Below are 16321 nucleotides of genomic sequence, written 5' to 3'. Positions count from 1 at the left end.
TACAGCAGAAGAGAAAACACTTTCTTTTTTTTTTTTTTTTTTTTGGAGACAGGGTCTCATTCTGTCACTCATGCTGGGGTGCAGTGGTGCCATCATGGCTCATTGCAGCCTGGGCTTAAGGGATCCTCCCACTTCAGCCTCCTGAATAGCTTGGACCGCAGGAACGTGCCACTACACTTGGCTAATTTGGCTAATTTTTAAATCTTTTTTGCAGAGATGGGGTCTCCCTATGTTGCCCAAGCGGGCCTTCCACTCTGGGCTCAAGTGATCCTTCCACCTTGGCCTCCCAAAGTGTGGAGATTACAGATGTGAGTCGTGGCACCCAGCCCAGAAAAGCACTTTTGACATTCAAAAGCTATGGAAGGCTGAGCACCATGGCTCATTCCTGTAATCCCCTAGCACTTTGGGTGGCCGGAGTGGGAGGATCACTACTTGAAGCCAGGAGTTTAAGACCAGCCTGAGCAACAAAGTGAGACCCGCCTTTACCCCCGTCTCTACAAAAATTTTAAAAATCAACTGGATATGCTGGCATGCATCTGTAGTCCCAGCTGCTCAGGAGGTGGAGGCAGGAGGATCAATTGGGTCCAAGAGTTTGAAGTTATAGTGAGCTGACCGCACCACTGCACTCCAGCCTGGGTGACAGAGTGAGACTTCGTCTAAAAAAAAAAAAAGAACAAAAGTCTGTCTTGAGTCCTCTGTAATTTTGACTGGGTGTGGTGGCTCATGCCTGTGATCCCAGCTACTTGGGAGGCCGAGGTGGGAGGATTGCTTGAGCCTTAGGAGTTCAAGACCAGCCTGGGCAACCCTGTATCTTTAAAAAAAAAAAACAAAAAAAAAAACCTATGGAAAATTATAGCCTGTCCTTTCTGTGATTATAGTGGATTTTTAAGGATAGTTGTTATGAAATACTTATGTAGCAGTTATTTCATGAATATAGAAATAGGAAAATATATTCAATAGTTATCTTGGAAGATGACATTCTTTAATGTCCCAAGTTTATATTTGGGATCTGCTTTCCATTCCTTGTCTTTTAGGAGAAAGTGTTATTGGTGGGGATAATACTTTAGAAACCAGATTTTGAGGGGGAAAAAAATTCTAGAATTAAATGGGTTAATCCTTCACCCAATGTTAGCTGCTTTTGTCAAGCTTTATGTCTCTCCCCTTTAAAAGACGGAGATGTTATGCTGATTTTGTCACATGATTCCACATTATTATTTTACTAGTAAAATATTTGGGGAAAAGAAAGATGTATAATCATACATCATACACAAATAATCATACATTATTTACTAGCAAATAATGTATGATTATTTGTGTAGTGGTACAAACATTAAATAGATTAGTGATTTTATTTATAGGACAGTGCATTAAAGGGCAGTGACAAGGAACTAAAGATTGGTGATATCATTTGATCTAATAGTTTTATTAAGCAAAGGGCAGAGGATATGAAAATACCTGTGTTTTTCAAGGCAGGTATTCTCCTTTCCATTTTTATATATTTTATTTATGAAATAATAAAGTTTCTTAATACAATTGAGGCAATTTAGTTGGTATTATTTAAGCAGAGTGTAACTCACAGATTTTTAATATGTTATTTTAAAATTGTACATTTCTGACATAGAGTTGATCATGTTTTTAAAGGACCCATTAGTGGTGGAACTTTCAAGGCCTGGACCACTGACCTCAGCCTTGTTCCTGTTTCTTCACAGCATGAAGGAGACTGAAAAAGGACCACTTTCTCCTAAAGTTCTTTTTAATCAGCTTTGTCAGAAGTGGGTGCATCTACATTTTTAATATAAATAATTATGAGTTACAAAATACTAATGTATTCATCACTTAACATGAATAGTCATTTTTACTGTAACTTTGCTATTATTGCCCTATGAAGAGAACTAAAATTTATTTTATTAGTTACAGCTCTATGCTTTATGAAAATTATATCTCAGTCCTCAGAAGAAGCAGATTATCCTCATCTATAAGGAAATGGAGACACAAATTAAATGGCTCACCTAGTCTGAGTGAAAAGCTGAGAATCAAATAGAGGTCTGTCCTGACTTGGATGCCTATGTTGTAATACCATAAAGTGAGAAAATCATAGAGTTATAAAATCTAGAAAGTACTGTAAGATAACATCTAATCTGGCTTTCTTATTTTAAAAGATGAGCTGTGAGGCAAATAGAGTTTAAGTGAATTTCTCAAGGTATTACAGTATGTTTAAAAACCGAATCCTTATGTGCCTGGAAATAAACACATAAAGGATCTGACTTGACTTTAATGCATTCATGTATTCATTTATATAAAAATTTGAGAGCTTGCTTTTTATGAGGTACTTGCTACAATTCAGGGGTACACAACGTATATTGCGTCACAAATGTACCCTGTCCTCATGGAACTCACAAGCTAGTCTAGTCCACAATTACTGAAATATGTAGAAGGAAAATTCTTTGAATATGAGCTTGCATTTTTGTATGTCTATAGACTTTAAAATCTCATTTTAATTAAAACTAGTAATGAATGCCATGATATTTTAAATAATAGTCCAAAATAGAGGGCTTAGTGTATGTTTCATTTGGTTGGCAAATGATGTTTCTTCAAAGCCTGAAGACCAAAAACACCTGCAAAAGTCTCAGAGGCATGAGTGTCTCACAGAGTTAAAAAGTTTTTAGCACAGCCATAATAAAGAATGAAATCATATTCTTTGCGACAACATGGATGCAGCTGGAGGCCATTATCCTAAGTGAATGAATGCAGGAACAGAAAACCAGATACCACATGTTCTCATTTATAAGTGGAAGCTAAACATTGGGTACTCATGGACATAAAGATGGCAACAATAGAGACTGGGAATTACGAGAGGTGGGAGAGATTGAGGGAGGAAGGGTTGAAAAACTAACTATTGGGTACTATGCTTAGTACCTGAGTGACGGGATCATTCGTACTCCAGACCTTAGCATCACACAATATACCCAGGTAACAAACCTGCACACGTACCCCTTGAATCTAAAATAAAAGTTGAAATTAAAACAAAAAAAGTTATTAGGGCATTGTATGCTTTAGAAATTTGTTTCTGACTTTGCCAGAAATAACTTGTTTTGTATAATTTTCTTCCTGGTTATAAAGGTTTATTAACATTTTAAAAATTATTATTAAAATAATGGGCACTCATAGATAAAAATTCAAACTCCTCCCTGTCTTTAATCCTCAGAAGTAACTATTATCTGATTCTTTCCAAAAGTGATCATACATACACAGACATATGCAAATCTTTTGCAACTTGCTTGATATATTTTATACATCTTTCCATGTTAGCACGTGTGTGTAACTTACACAGTTTTGTATGTATACACTGTACTTGCAGAAGTACATCTGTAGGATAAATTCTTAGAATAACTAGATCAAACATTATTTGAAGAGTTTTATTTATTTTTTGTATTTTTTAGGAGACAGGGTCTCGCTTTGTGCCCAGGCTCAAGTGCAGTGGCCCAATCATAGTCGAATTCCTGGGCTCAAGCATTCCTCCCTGCTCAACCTCCCAAGTAGCTGGGATTACAGGCATGAGCGTCATCCATGCTTGGCTGAAAAGTTTTAAATTGCCTTTTTTTGGTTTGTTTTATGGCGTTTACTTTTAAAAGAAGTATACATTAGACAAATATAGTTTTTTAAAATCAAGTAAAGATTTAAGCCACATGTGTTTGGGTTTATTTCTGAACTATATTCTGTTTCATTGATCTACATGTCTTGTCTTTACCCCAAAGCCTACACTGTCTTGGTTACTGTAGCTTCATAGTAAGTCTTGCAATTGAGTAGCATAAGTTCTCAAATTTTGGTCATCCTTTTCAAACTATTCTAGGTCCTTTTTTTTTTGAGATGGAGTTTCGTTGTTGTTGCCCAGGCTGGAGTGCAATGGTATGATCTCAGCTCACCGCAGCCTCCGCCTCCTGGGTTCAAGCAATTCTCCTGCCTCAGCCTGGGATTACAGACGCCTGCTACCACACCCGGCTAATTTTGTATTTTTACTAGAGATGGGGTTTCTCCATGTTGGTCAGGCTGGTCTTGAACTCCCAACCTCAGGTGATCTGCCCACCTTGGCCTGCCAAAGTGACGGGGTTACACGCGTGAGCCACTGCACCCGGCTGGTCCTTTGCTTGTTTATGTAAATTATAGAATCAGATTGTCAGTTGGGATTGTTTTGAATGTGTAGATCAATTTGGGGAGAATCAACATCTTAACAATGTTGAATCTTTTCATGTATGATATCTTACCAGTTTTCTACGTCTTTGATTTTTCTCATCAAGGGTATATAGTTTTCAGCATACAAATCCTGCACAAATTTTGTTAGACTTATCTTAAGAATTTCATGTTTTTATGCTATTTATTGTAAATGGTACTTTTTAAAAAATTCAATTTCCAATTGTTCATTGTTAATATACAGAAATACAGTTGATTTTTGTATGTTGACTTTGTTTCTTGCTACCCTACCCAACTTGCTTTACTAGTTCTCTTAGCTTTATGTTGATTCGTTGGTATTTCCTATGTAGACAATGTCATTGGCTAATGAAGATTGTTTTTTTTCTTTCCAGTCTGTATCATTTTATATCTTTTTCGCATTTTATGTCACTGTCAAGGACAACCAATACATATTGCAATAGGACTCTTCTTGGGAAAAAAATGAAAAAGGACCACCAATACAATGTTAGAATGGTGAAATAGGTGTCTTGCCTTATTCCTGATATTAAAGGGAGAGCATGCAGTCTTTCACACATAAGTGTGATAATAACTATAGATTTTTCATACATGCCTTTTATCAGGTTGAGGAAATTCTCAATTATTCTTAGTTTTTCTTTTTTCTGAGAGTTCTTATCAAGAAATGGATTTTTAAAAAATGCTTTTTCTGTATCCAAATAATCATTTTTTTTTTTTTGTCAGAATAGTAAATTGTATTGGTGGATATTCTGACTAGCTTTAGTAAGGTATATTTGACATAAAATAAATTGTACATATTTAAAGTGTACTACTGGGGCCAGACACAGTGGCTCACGCCTGTAATCCCAGCAGTTTGGGAGCAAAGGTGAGAGAACTGCCTGAGGCCAGGAGTTTGAGACTAGCCAGGACAACATAGGGAGACTCTGTGAAAAAAAAAAAATTAGCCAGAGGTGTGATGGTGCACACCTGTAGTCCCAGCTACTCTAGAGGCTGAGGTAGGAGGATCACTTGAGCCTAGGAGTTTTGAGTGTTCAGTGAGCTGTTAGTGTCATTGCACTCCTGTCACCCCTGTCTCTCTGAAAAATAAAGTATACTATTGGATAAATTTTGACATATCTATACACTTTGTGGGGGTGTGTGTGTGTGTGTATATATGTATATATATATACATTAATTCAATATAATGAATGTATCCATCACCCCCCAAAGTTTTGTTGGGCCCCTTTATAATCCCTTTCTCTAGAACCTCTCCCCTAAACTCCATCCCTGGGTGGTATACCCCTTACCTGGTTTTTTTTGTTGCAATAGATTAGTTTGCATTTTGGGGAATTCTATAGAAATGGAATCATACAGGGTGTACTCTTTTTTTATCTGACTTCCTTCACTTGGCATAATTTGTGGTTTATTCATATTGTGTGTACGTGAACCAGTCTCTTGAAGTTTCTGTTATAGTGGTGATTATCAGACACTTTGACCACCTGATGAGCCTTATTTGGGAGCAAGGTCTTCAACTTTGTGGTTTTTGTTTGTTTTATTTGGTTTTCTGCTTCTGCATTAGTTCACTTAGGGTGATGCTTTCAGCTGCTTCCATGTTGCTTGCTGCAAAGGACATGATTTTGTTCTTTGTTATGGCTGTGTAGTATTCCATGGTGTACATGGACCACATTTTCTGTATCCAATCCACCATATATGGGCACCTAGGTTGATTCCATGTCTTTGCTATTGTGAATAGCACTGTGATGAACATAGAAGTGGATTAAATTTCTTTTTCTTGACAGTCTCCTAATTTATGCTTGTACATATATTTTTCTCTCATGCCTTGAGGTTTTTAAAAGTCCTCTCTCTTTCTCATGGCAATACTTTTACTAAAATACATTTCCTGGGAATCCTTAGGGTTCCCCTTATTTTGAATAGGCTGAATATTTTCATATGTTTGGTGATTTTTATCTTTTAATCCTTTAATAGGTTTGAAAGTCTCTCTTGATATGAGTAGCTCAGATAGCCTCCGTCATAGAGTCTAGAAATCATCCTATGGTTTTTTTTGCCCATTCCTAGGTAAAAAAAAACAAAAAACAAATCTAAGTTTATTAAATTTTCTTCAGTGGTTTAGAAGGCAGTAAATAGTTTTTGCATTGGTTGAGAAGGAGCTATAGGCAGAGACATGGTGGAGGCAGTTTCTCATTGTTCAGGAGTGATTTCCTCCTTATGTGTCTGCTTTGAAAGCCATAAACTGCCCCCTCCTCCTACCTACCCCTTGGCTAGTGAAGATCTCTGAAGGATTCTCCTGTTCCCTCCTCTAGTCATCTGCTACTTCACTGGCCTTCCTTGGAGTGTACAGCATAAGTGTAGGGTTCTGCAGTTTCTGCATCTCCTGATGCCAGCTGTGGAGGTCCAAATAGGATTAGAATATGTGTCCATCTTGGTTTCTGTCCTCATCTCTAATCTAGGAGGTGAGTTCTGTCCACCACATGCAGGTAGGGAAGCCCATCAAGGTAATAAAGTATTGTCAGCATGTTGCTATGTGCTGCTAGTTAGCAAGAATGTCTGGAGTGGTGTTTCCTCTTACAGGCTAGATTGATGACCGGTTAATGTTTTAGCAGTCAGGGACTCACTTTCTTTGTATTATTAGGATGAATATTTATCCTGAGATAATGAAGAATAATGCTGAAAGTACTACACTTGGCCGGGCGTGATGGCTCATGCTTATAATTCCAGCACTTTGAGAGGCTGAGGTGGGTGGATCATTTGAGGTCAAGAGTTCGAGACCAGCCTGGCCAACATGGTGAAACCCCACCTCTGCTAAAAATACAAAAATTAGCCGGGCATGATGGCAGGTGTGGCCAGCAACTGTAGTCCCAGCCACTCAGGAAGCTGAGGCAGGAGAATTGCTTGAACCCAGGAGGCAGAGGTTGCAGTGAGCTGAGATTGTGCCACTGCACTCCAGCCTAGGTGACAGAGTGAAACTCCATCTCACAAAAATAAAAATGAGATAATAATTAAAAATAATTAGGCCAGGCGCAGTGGCTTACGCTTGTAATCCCAGCACTTTGGGAGGCCGAGGCGGGCGGATCACGAGGTCAGGAGATCGAGACCACGGTGAAACCCCATCTCTACTAAAAATACAAAAAATTAGCCGGGCGTGGTGGCGGGTGCCTGTAGTCCCAGCTACTCGGAGAGGCTGAGGCAGGAGAATGGCGTAAACCCTGGAGGCGGAGCTTGCAGTGAGCCGAGATCGCGCCACTGCACTCCAGCCTGGGCGACAGAGCGAGACTCCGTCTCAAAAAAAAAAAAAAAAAAAAAAATTAAAAATAATTAAGTACTGCAGTCTGTCAAAAGACCTGTAGTTATGTTAGTGGCACTTAGCTTGTTCTTCAATTTTCTCAAGCATAAAGTAGAACTTATATTAATTATAAATTCCTGAACAGTGCTGTTTTGTATATCACATGAGATATGTTGTAAATATCATAAATAGTTGTAAATTTGTCTTCTACTATAATATATTCTCATTATTTTGTATTTTGACAGAATTATTTATTCATCTTAGGTCAGAACACTTTCTAGATTTAATACTTGTCTGCACTTACGACAAAATGTTCATTTTAGCATTAAAGTTTACTGTAGGTTACTTTTTAAAGTTACTGAAATCAACCAAATATTTCCTATGTCAGTGTCTCCATGAATAGTACCTGATCTTTCTATTAAGTTAATACAGAGGAAATTTAATTATCAAGTCCTTAAAAAATATATTCACAGGGAGATCAACTTATAGTCCTTTATATGAAATATAAACACTCTCTTGCTTTCCTTTTGGTTAAGGTAGGAAGATAATAAATCACAGTGGCTTGCGTTTGAATACTGGTTTATTTGCTAGCTGTATGACCTTGCAAATGATTTAAACAATACCGCTGAGTCCTCATGTGTAAGTTGGAGAAAACAGTACATCCCAACAAAGTTGTTGGAGGATTATGCCTGAACGTGTGAAAAACTACTAGTATTGTGCTTAACATATAGTAGTTGCTTAATAAATGATAGCCATATTCTCTGTGCACACTTAAGATCACACCCTAATTGGACCAGTAATCACATTTCGTCTATTTAGTTGGAAAAGTAGTAAACTGTGTCTTTATGCCATTTTGTGTGTGTGGGTGTGTGTTTTGGTAGAGAACGGGGTTTTGCCTTGTTGCCCAGGCTGGTCTCGAACTCTTGAGCTCAAGTGATCTGCCCCTCGGCCTCCCAAATGCTGGGATTACAGGCGTAGGCTGCCGCACCCGGCTAATAATATGCTATTTCAAGTGCATTTAGAGAAGAGTGTTGATGAACCATGGAATGATTATTCTTTTTTTCTTTCCTCTTTTGTTTTTAAATCACAGGGCACCTCGATTTAAAGATTTCCAGCAACAGGACAGTCAGGAGCTTCTTCATTATCTTCTGGATGCAGTGAGGACAGAAGAAACAAAGGTCAGGTTTCTTTATGTATATCATGTATTCTCTTCAAGAAGAGGATACAAAACTAAGAGATTATTGGGGGGCCAAGGCGGGGTGGATCATCTGAGGTCAGGAGTTTGAGACCAGCCTAGCCAACATAGTGAAACCTCGTCTCTACTAAAATATAAAAATTAGCCGGGCATGGTGGTGCATACCTGTAATTCCAGCTACTTGGCAGGCTGAGACTTGAGAATTGCTTGAACCCAGGAGGCAGAGGTTGCAGTGAGCCAAGATCATGCTACTGCACTACTCCAGCCTGGGTGACAGAGTAAGACTCTGTCTCAAAAAAAAAAACAAAAAACAAAAAACAAGTAATTAATTTCTATTACAATTTAAAAGTACAGTTGAGAAATAATTTAATTTTTTAGAATAAATATTCTAGATATTTTTTCTTTCTTCTGTAAGATATTTACCTTTATCCTTTTACAGCCCTATTGTCCTTTTTAGTTAATGTCCTTTGCTGTAAATAAAATAATTTAAACTAGCTTAAGTAAAAAGGAATTGTGGCTGGGCATAGTGGCTCATGCCTGTAATCCCAACACTTTGGAAGGCCGAGTCAGGTGGATCACCTGAGATCAGGAGTTCAAGATCAGCCTGGGAAACATGGTGAAACCCTGTCTCTACTAAAAATATAAAAATTAGCCAGGTGTGGTAGCGTACGCCTGTAATCCCAGCTACTTGGGAGGCTGAGGCAGGAGAATCGCTTGAACCCCGGAGGTGGAGGTTGCAGTGAGCCGAGATCATGCCACTGCACTCCAGCCTGGGTGACAGAGTGAAACGCGGTAAAAAAAAAAAAAAAAAAAAAGGAATCTTAAGATGCAGGGAGATATTCCTGGGGGATATAGGAACAGGAAAGCTGTCAGGAATCCAGAAAGCATTCTTCTTATTATCCTAGTTTCTCTGGTTCTGTAGATTTTCTTCATTTTTCTCCATGCAGACCAAGCAGTATTTGCATGTCATAGTTCCATGTATGTAAAAACTATACTGGCTATTCATGATTCTCGATTTTTAAATTCCCAGTAGAGAGAAACTTCATTATTCCATGTTGGATTAGATTCCACCATGGATCAGTTGTTTGTGGCTAGGAGAGACGAGTCCCAGCCTGTTGGATGAGAGAGCATTTCTCAGAAAAGGAATAGCTTGTGGACTGGATAGCTTCCCCAAACAGTGTTGGTTGTAGGCCTATCCCCTAACTGATTGGCCCTTTATTGACTTTAATGTTAAATTAGTTAAATTCAACTTCTTCTGGGGAGGGGTTTCCTGTGCACATAGGGTTCAGTTTATCAGAGAAAATGCAAGATATTAAGGATGTCAGATACACAGCACACATTCTCCGTTTTCCTCCCTCTTACTCATAGAAGACATTGCTGGTCGTTCCTAACAGTCCAGGTGAGTTTGGGTTCAGCCTCAATTATTTTCTGAGCACACCATTGTGGGCAGCCCTTGTCAGTCATAATTGGAGTAATAACGTGAAAACCTGTTTTCCATTCAAGGCAAATATACTTCTTAATCTATATGGTAATATGTAATAAAAGCAGCCAAGTGTTCAGTGAAGTGCATACGTGCTTGTGATAAGTAGTGCTAGGTAAGATGGACCTTCCTTTTTTAAAAAAATTCTGCCAGCCATGGTGGCTCATGCCTGTAATCCCAGCACTCTGGGAGGCCAAGGTGGGCGGATCACTTGAGCTCAGGAATTTCAGACCAGCCTGGCCAACATAGTGAAACCATGTGTCTACTAAAAACACAAAAATTAGCCAGGCGTGGTGGTGCACACCTGTAATCCCAGCTTCTCGGGTGGCTGAGGCATGAGAATCGTTTGAACCCGAGAGGCGGGTGAGCTGTGATCGCACCGCTGTACTCCAGCCTGGGCAACAAAGCAGAGCCTACCTCAAAAAACAACAAAAATCCTGTTTTAATTATAGTGTGGCAGTGTCTCTTTACTCCTAGTGACCAGTTTCCAGTGAAGAGAAAATTAGAGTTTTAATATTTTCTTTAAGGTTTCCTTTAAAAATAAGGATTGAATTAATTACTCTCTCCTGCTACAAAACATCATGTATCACAATCCTATTTTTAATTGTCTGTTTATTGACTTTCTTATTAAGCTAATTGAATTCCGCTTTTAGAGTTGTCATTCCCTTTCTGCCACCTCTCTACTTTTACATTTTTGATCATAAACCCTACCACTTTCTATTTAGATTTGTGTTCCTATCTGTCAGCTTTCTTAGACTGTGATCTCTTTGAGGAATGGTACTATGTATTGTCTCTGTCCTGTGTGCCTTGCACATAGTAGGTGTTCTGTGAATTTGTGTGTGTGTGTGTGTTTTGTTGTTTTTTTTTTTGAGACAGGGTCTCACTCTGTCACCCAGGCTGGAGTGCAGTGGCATGATCTCAGCTCACTGTAGCCGCTGCCTCCCAGGTTCAAGTGATTCTCCTGCCTCAGCCTCCCGAATAGCTGGGATTACAGGTGTGTGCCACCATTCCCAGCTAATTTTTGTACTTTTAGTAGAAATGGGGTTTCACCATGTTGACTAGGCTTGCTTATTTATTTAGACAGTGTCTTGCTCTGTTGCTTAGGCTGCAGTGCAGTGTTGTGATCTCAGCTCACTGCAACCTCCAACCTCCTGGGGTCAAGTGATTCTCCTGCCTCAGCCTCCTGAATAGCTGGGATTACAGACACATATCACCAAGCCTGGCTAATTTTTTTTTTATTTTTTTATTTTTTTTTAATTTTTAGTAGAGACAGGGTTTTACCACTTTGGCCAGGCTTGTCTCGAACTCCAGACGTCAAGTAATCGGCCTGCCTCGGCCTCCCAAAGTGCTGGGATCACAGGCATGAGCTGCCACTCCGGGCTCCCTGTGAATGTTTTTGGAATGAGTTGTATGTGCTTAACCTTAAACGCAACTTTTTTTGAGAATTTGAGTTGGGAAGAAATCAAAATAATTATTCTTATATGTTATACTAGCTAGTTTCTTTGTGATTTGCAATTATTTTGAATATGTTGTATTTGAATAAACTAATAAACTGACAGGATAATACTGTGTTGTTTTACCTACATTGTGTCTAAAAAAGAAAAAAAGAGATTTATAATTAGTTAACCATTGAGGATATTAGCATAGTCCCCTAGCTAGTATTTGATCCCATTTTCTTAGAGCTAGGAACTGATACTTAGAGTTGAGCTTCAAACTCAAGTGTTTCTGACTCCCAAACTAATGATCTTTCTAATTCTATGAAATACTGCTAATTGAAGTTTAGTTTTAATGCTTGGACATCTGTAGTCAGTAGAAATAATGATTTTAAGTCTGCTATTTAAAATGTAACCACAATTATTTTACTATTTGGAAAAGTATTAAATCGGATTCAATAATTATGGTATATTGCTGTTCTTGTTGAGGGGTAGATGCATGTTGGCAGGGTGGGAACAGGTTGCTCTTTATATTATGAACAATAAATGGGCCTACAGATGATATGAGTTACTTTAAGATTAATTCAGATTTATCAATTGCTAAAATTATTTTTTCCCCGTGATTTGCAGGAATACATTTACTATGTGGTGGTCATGTATCATTAAATGGAATTAAAAATTATGTAAGTGGGCTGGGCATGGTGGCTCATTCCTGTAATCCCAGCAGTTTGGGAGGCTGAGGTGGGCAGATCACCTGAGGTTAGGAGTTCAAGACTAGCTTGGCCAACATGGTGAAACCCCGTGTCTACTAAAAAACAAAAATTAGCCAAGCATAGTGGCACGTGCCTGTAATCCTAGCTACTCAGGAGACTGAGGCAGGAATCGCTTGAACTCGAGGTGGAGGTCGCAGTGAGCCGAGATCGCGGCACTGCACTCTAGCCTGGGTGAGGGAGTGAGACACGTTCTCAAAAAAAAAAAAAAATTATGTAAGTGAAGTTAAAAGTCATGTGAATGGATTAAAATTATGACTTGGGTTTTTTTTTCTGTTGATATTATAAAAAAAGTAAAATATATCCCTGTCACTTTTTTTCTAATTTACCTCTATAATTTGATAGCAGTCTTTATTATAATTATTGTTTAGTCATAATGGTGCATTGGGATGCACAGTATCTTAGGCAGCCCAGCAGGACACATTGGTTTTGAAAGCTCTTATCTTTCTTGCACTATTTGAGGGCTTTAAATGGTGCAGTAAAATTAAAATGTCAAGTCTGTGGATCTATTCAATTTCATAAGCGAGGATAGTCCTGACGGTCAGCTACAGTGAGTATCAGGGCAGGAGCTGCATTGTCTGACCTGGGAACTCCACAGCTGTTAATCGTGCTGTTGTTGTAGTGTGTCGCTGCCATGTGTTTCTTGATTGAAGGAAGGCTACAGTGTTATGTCTGCCACCAGAATCTTTTAGTAATGATGAAAAACTACTGACCTCCTTTCATATGGTTTCATTAAAGTCTTTTCTGAACTACAACGTTGAGGAATATACTCTTGCTGAATATAGTACTTAAGGGATCATTTGTGCAGAAATTGTAAAATTTTCATGTACAAAATCAAATTTCCTAGAAGTATAAGGCAGTCTTTTTAATTTATACATTTATGCTTCTTTGTTTTTCCTTATAATTTGCACAGTCACTAAATTAATGATATTATATTTTTATTATCTTCAAGATTTATTACTGTAATACATTTTTGGTTAGAATTATTTTAAAGACAGAATATCTCAGCTAACTTAAACTACATTATTTTCATTCTTGTTTTTAAAGTATAAGGTGGAGATTTGAAATAGTGGAACCTTGATACTGCTAATCGATTAAGTGCTACAGTTATTAACAGCTCCCTGACCAAAGTATGATCTTTCTTTTAACCTAAATTGTTCAAAGCACAACTCCTAACAATGAGGAATTGTATATGGATGTAAACTCATTTATTTTCCTCAACTTGATGAATTACCTATTAATTGACTTTTAAACAGTTTAGAGAATATAAATTCGTGGTTAGGATCGAAATTAAAAAGCAAAAGTCTAATATTTAAACAATTTCATTTTACTCTTTTTAGAGTGTAATCACAGCTTTTTAGCTTTTTTCCTGCTGCTTGAATTGGTAACTTCTTAGCTTCTTTTGAGTGATATGACATTTCAGGATATATAGCAAAGTTTCATTAAATCATATCGAAAATCATGTCTGAATTAGTAAAATGTTTAAATTGTAGGATAAATTTACAGACTAAGTTGAGTTAGAAGTATTTTTCTTGAGTTGTTTGAAATATTATGATTATATGAAATATTTACGGGTGAACATTGGTATTTATTGGAATTTTTCATTTAAGTTCATTAAATATTTCTCCTGCATGGAATTTACACAATTCCAATTTGCTTACTTTAGTTCAATAAATTCTTTTTTCAAGGTGTAAAAGTCAACTTTAGCTTAGACAATGTCTGAATTTTATCAACTTTCAAATTTATTGAGTCTGAATTGGAGATTATTTCAGTATTTAATAGCTTCTGGGAGACATTGTTTGATTTCTTTATAGTATATAAGTGTATTTCAGGACTTGTGTCACACGGTATGAATTGCTTTATGTTTGCTTTTATCCCCTACTTTGTAAAATATTTAAGTGTTTTGAATCTTGTATTAATTTTCAAAATATGCTTGAGGAGGACAGTAAACAGTTATAGGAAATATAATGTGTTAATCACAGGCCAGTTAGTAATAAGTGAGACTCGGTTTCACAATTATTGGAGAAGAATGTGTTAAAAAACATACATCATACACAGAAGAAACATAAATCATACACAGCAGAACAATTCTGAGGGGTCATGAGTGTCTGCTCATCCAGGCAGCAGGGCATGGAGCGAGAATAAGAATGTGATCACCTCCTTCTCCATATCATATTGTGTTCTTAGATTAAAAGCATGTTATAATGGCAGAAGGGGATCTTGGTGTTGACAATATGTCTGATCCATAAGTCTCATTGCTCCAGTCTGGGTTCTTTACCTCTCATATCTGATGTGCAGGTGTCACTCTGGAATTCCTCCTAACCATGCTCCTGGGAGTTCCCTTTGCCTCTCTTGTGTTTTGACTTTGCCATTGTTTATATCCCATGTTCTTGTCTTTCTTCCTTTATGCTCTTTTTTTCCTTATTCAAAAGGTGGCATATACCATATATATAACTTGTTGTACTTTGTCTTTTTTCACTTAATATATCATAGTGATCTTTCCCAATTAAAAGATAGGAAGGACCAGGCACCACCTGTAATCCCAGCACTTTGGGAGTTCGAGACCAGCCTGGGCAACATAGGAAGAGCCTGTCTCTACAAAACAAACGAACAAACAAACAAAAAACAGGTGTGGCAGCTCATGCCTGTAATTCCAGCCCTTTGGGAGGCTGAGGCAGGTGGCTTGCTTGAGCTCAGAAGCTCAAGACCAGCCTGGGCAATATGGCAAAACCCCATCTCTACAAAAAATTTTTTTAAAATTAGCCAGGTGTCATGGTGTGTGCCTATAGTCCCAGATACTTGGAAGGCTGAGGCAGGAGGATCACTTGAACCCAGAGAAGTCAAAGCTGCAGTGGGCAGTGATCACACCACTGCCCTGCAGCCTGGGCAACAAAACAAGACTCTCTCAAACAAACAAAAAAAATTTTTTTTTTTTGGAAAGATAATTAACAAACTTTTCCCTCATCCTACTGTCATTATCTGAATTAGGAAGACAAAATTCATCCACTAATTAGGGGCATAGTTAATGTTAAAAGGTCACTTATTAAGTTTTATTCTTGGAATATGTAGTTTTATTCTGAAACTTTTCTGTGAGATTGGATCTTTCCTAAAACATACACAAGAGATGTAGAAATAGTTAATATAAACCTTGTCATTTACTGAGAGCTGCTGAAGACATAATCATTATTGACAACTAAGTTCAAGTAAAACCATAATTAAAATTTGGGGGATTCTTCTTGCTATGGACATTAATTGATAAATTTGGACTTTAGTTATATGTGTATATAAATAAGGTAGTCCACATAGCATCGAGATTATAGTAACCAGCTTGATAGCTTCTTAATATAGAAAGGTCTTCATAGACAATAAATTTCATATGGTCTATTTTCTTTTTTGGTCCTAATTAAGAAGTGTCATTTTAGAGAGAGGGAGAAGGAAGAAAGACGGCAAATGAATTTAAGCAACAGGACTAGGCTGCTTGCTTTTTGTACACTGATAAAAATACATTAAATCCAAGAGAGACCCTAAATGCAGAAATTCTGACTCTTACTTGGGAAAATTTGACATTAGAGCAATCCATTCATGGAATTTGAGACCTGGAAGAAATGACATTTTTTAAAAATTTGGTCATTTTATTTTCAGACTAGGGAACTGAAATCCACAGTGTACCTTGCTGTTTGAAAGTACTTTTATTAGGAGGATGAGGCCTGAGTTAACTATTATTAGACCAGAATCTATTAACTTTGTTTTACAGCGAATACAAGCTAGCATTCTAAAAGCATTTAACAACCCAACTACTAAAACTGCTGATGATGAAACTAGAAAAAAAGTCAAAGGTATGTTGACTCTTTGTTAAAACTTTTTTCTGTAAGAAAATATTAAAATTTTATTTTAGTTGGAAAAAGAACTGAGCATTATGTCAACTAATCCACCAAATTAGTGGCTTTAAAAGGAGGACAT

At 37.5% G+C, this 16321-nt stretch overlaps 1 protein-coding gene across 9 annotated transcripts in view; it reads left to right on the top strand.

The window, feature by feature from the left end:
• USP45 (ubiquitin specific peptidase 45) overlaps positions 1–16321 on the top strand; it is an 85256-nt gene that overhangs the window by 32786 nt on the left and 36149 nt on the right. For 8 of the 9 annotated variants that reach the window (XR_004029331.1, XR_004029330.1, XM_030809490.1 and 5 more), the window contains 3 exons: positions 1642–1772; positions 8574–8661; positions 16116–16197. Coding sequence is in view for 6 of the 9 variants with exons in the window: in XM_030809490.1 (XP_030665350.1) it covers positions 1642–1772; positions 8574–8661; positions 16116–16197 (301 nt within the window). In the remaining 3 variants the exon portion in view is untranslated. Of the gene's footprint in view, positions 1–1641; positions 1773–8573; positions 8662–16115; positions 16198–16321 lie in introns of those variants that run through there. The other variant, XM_030809495.1, reaches the window with a different exon arrangement.

The sequence above is a fragment of the Nomascus leucogenys genome, chromosome 3 (assembly GCF_006542625.1).
Source record: "Nomascus leucogenys isolate Asia chromosome 3, Asia_NLE_v1, whole genome shotgun sequence".
NCBI lineage: Eukaryota > Metazoa > Chordata > Mammalia > Primates > Hylobatidae > Nomascus > Nomascus leucogenys.
Note: the sequence above shows the minus strand (reverse complement) of the source record. Positions and strands in the feature narration are given on the sequence as shown.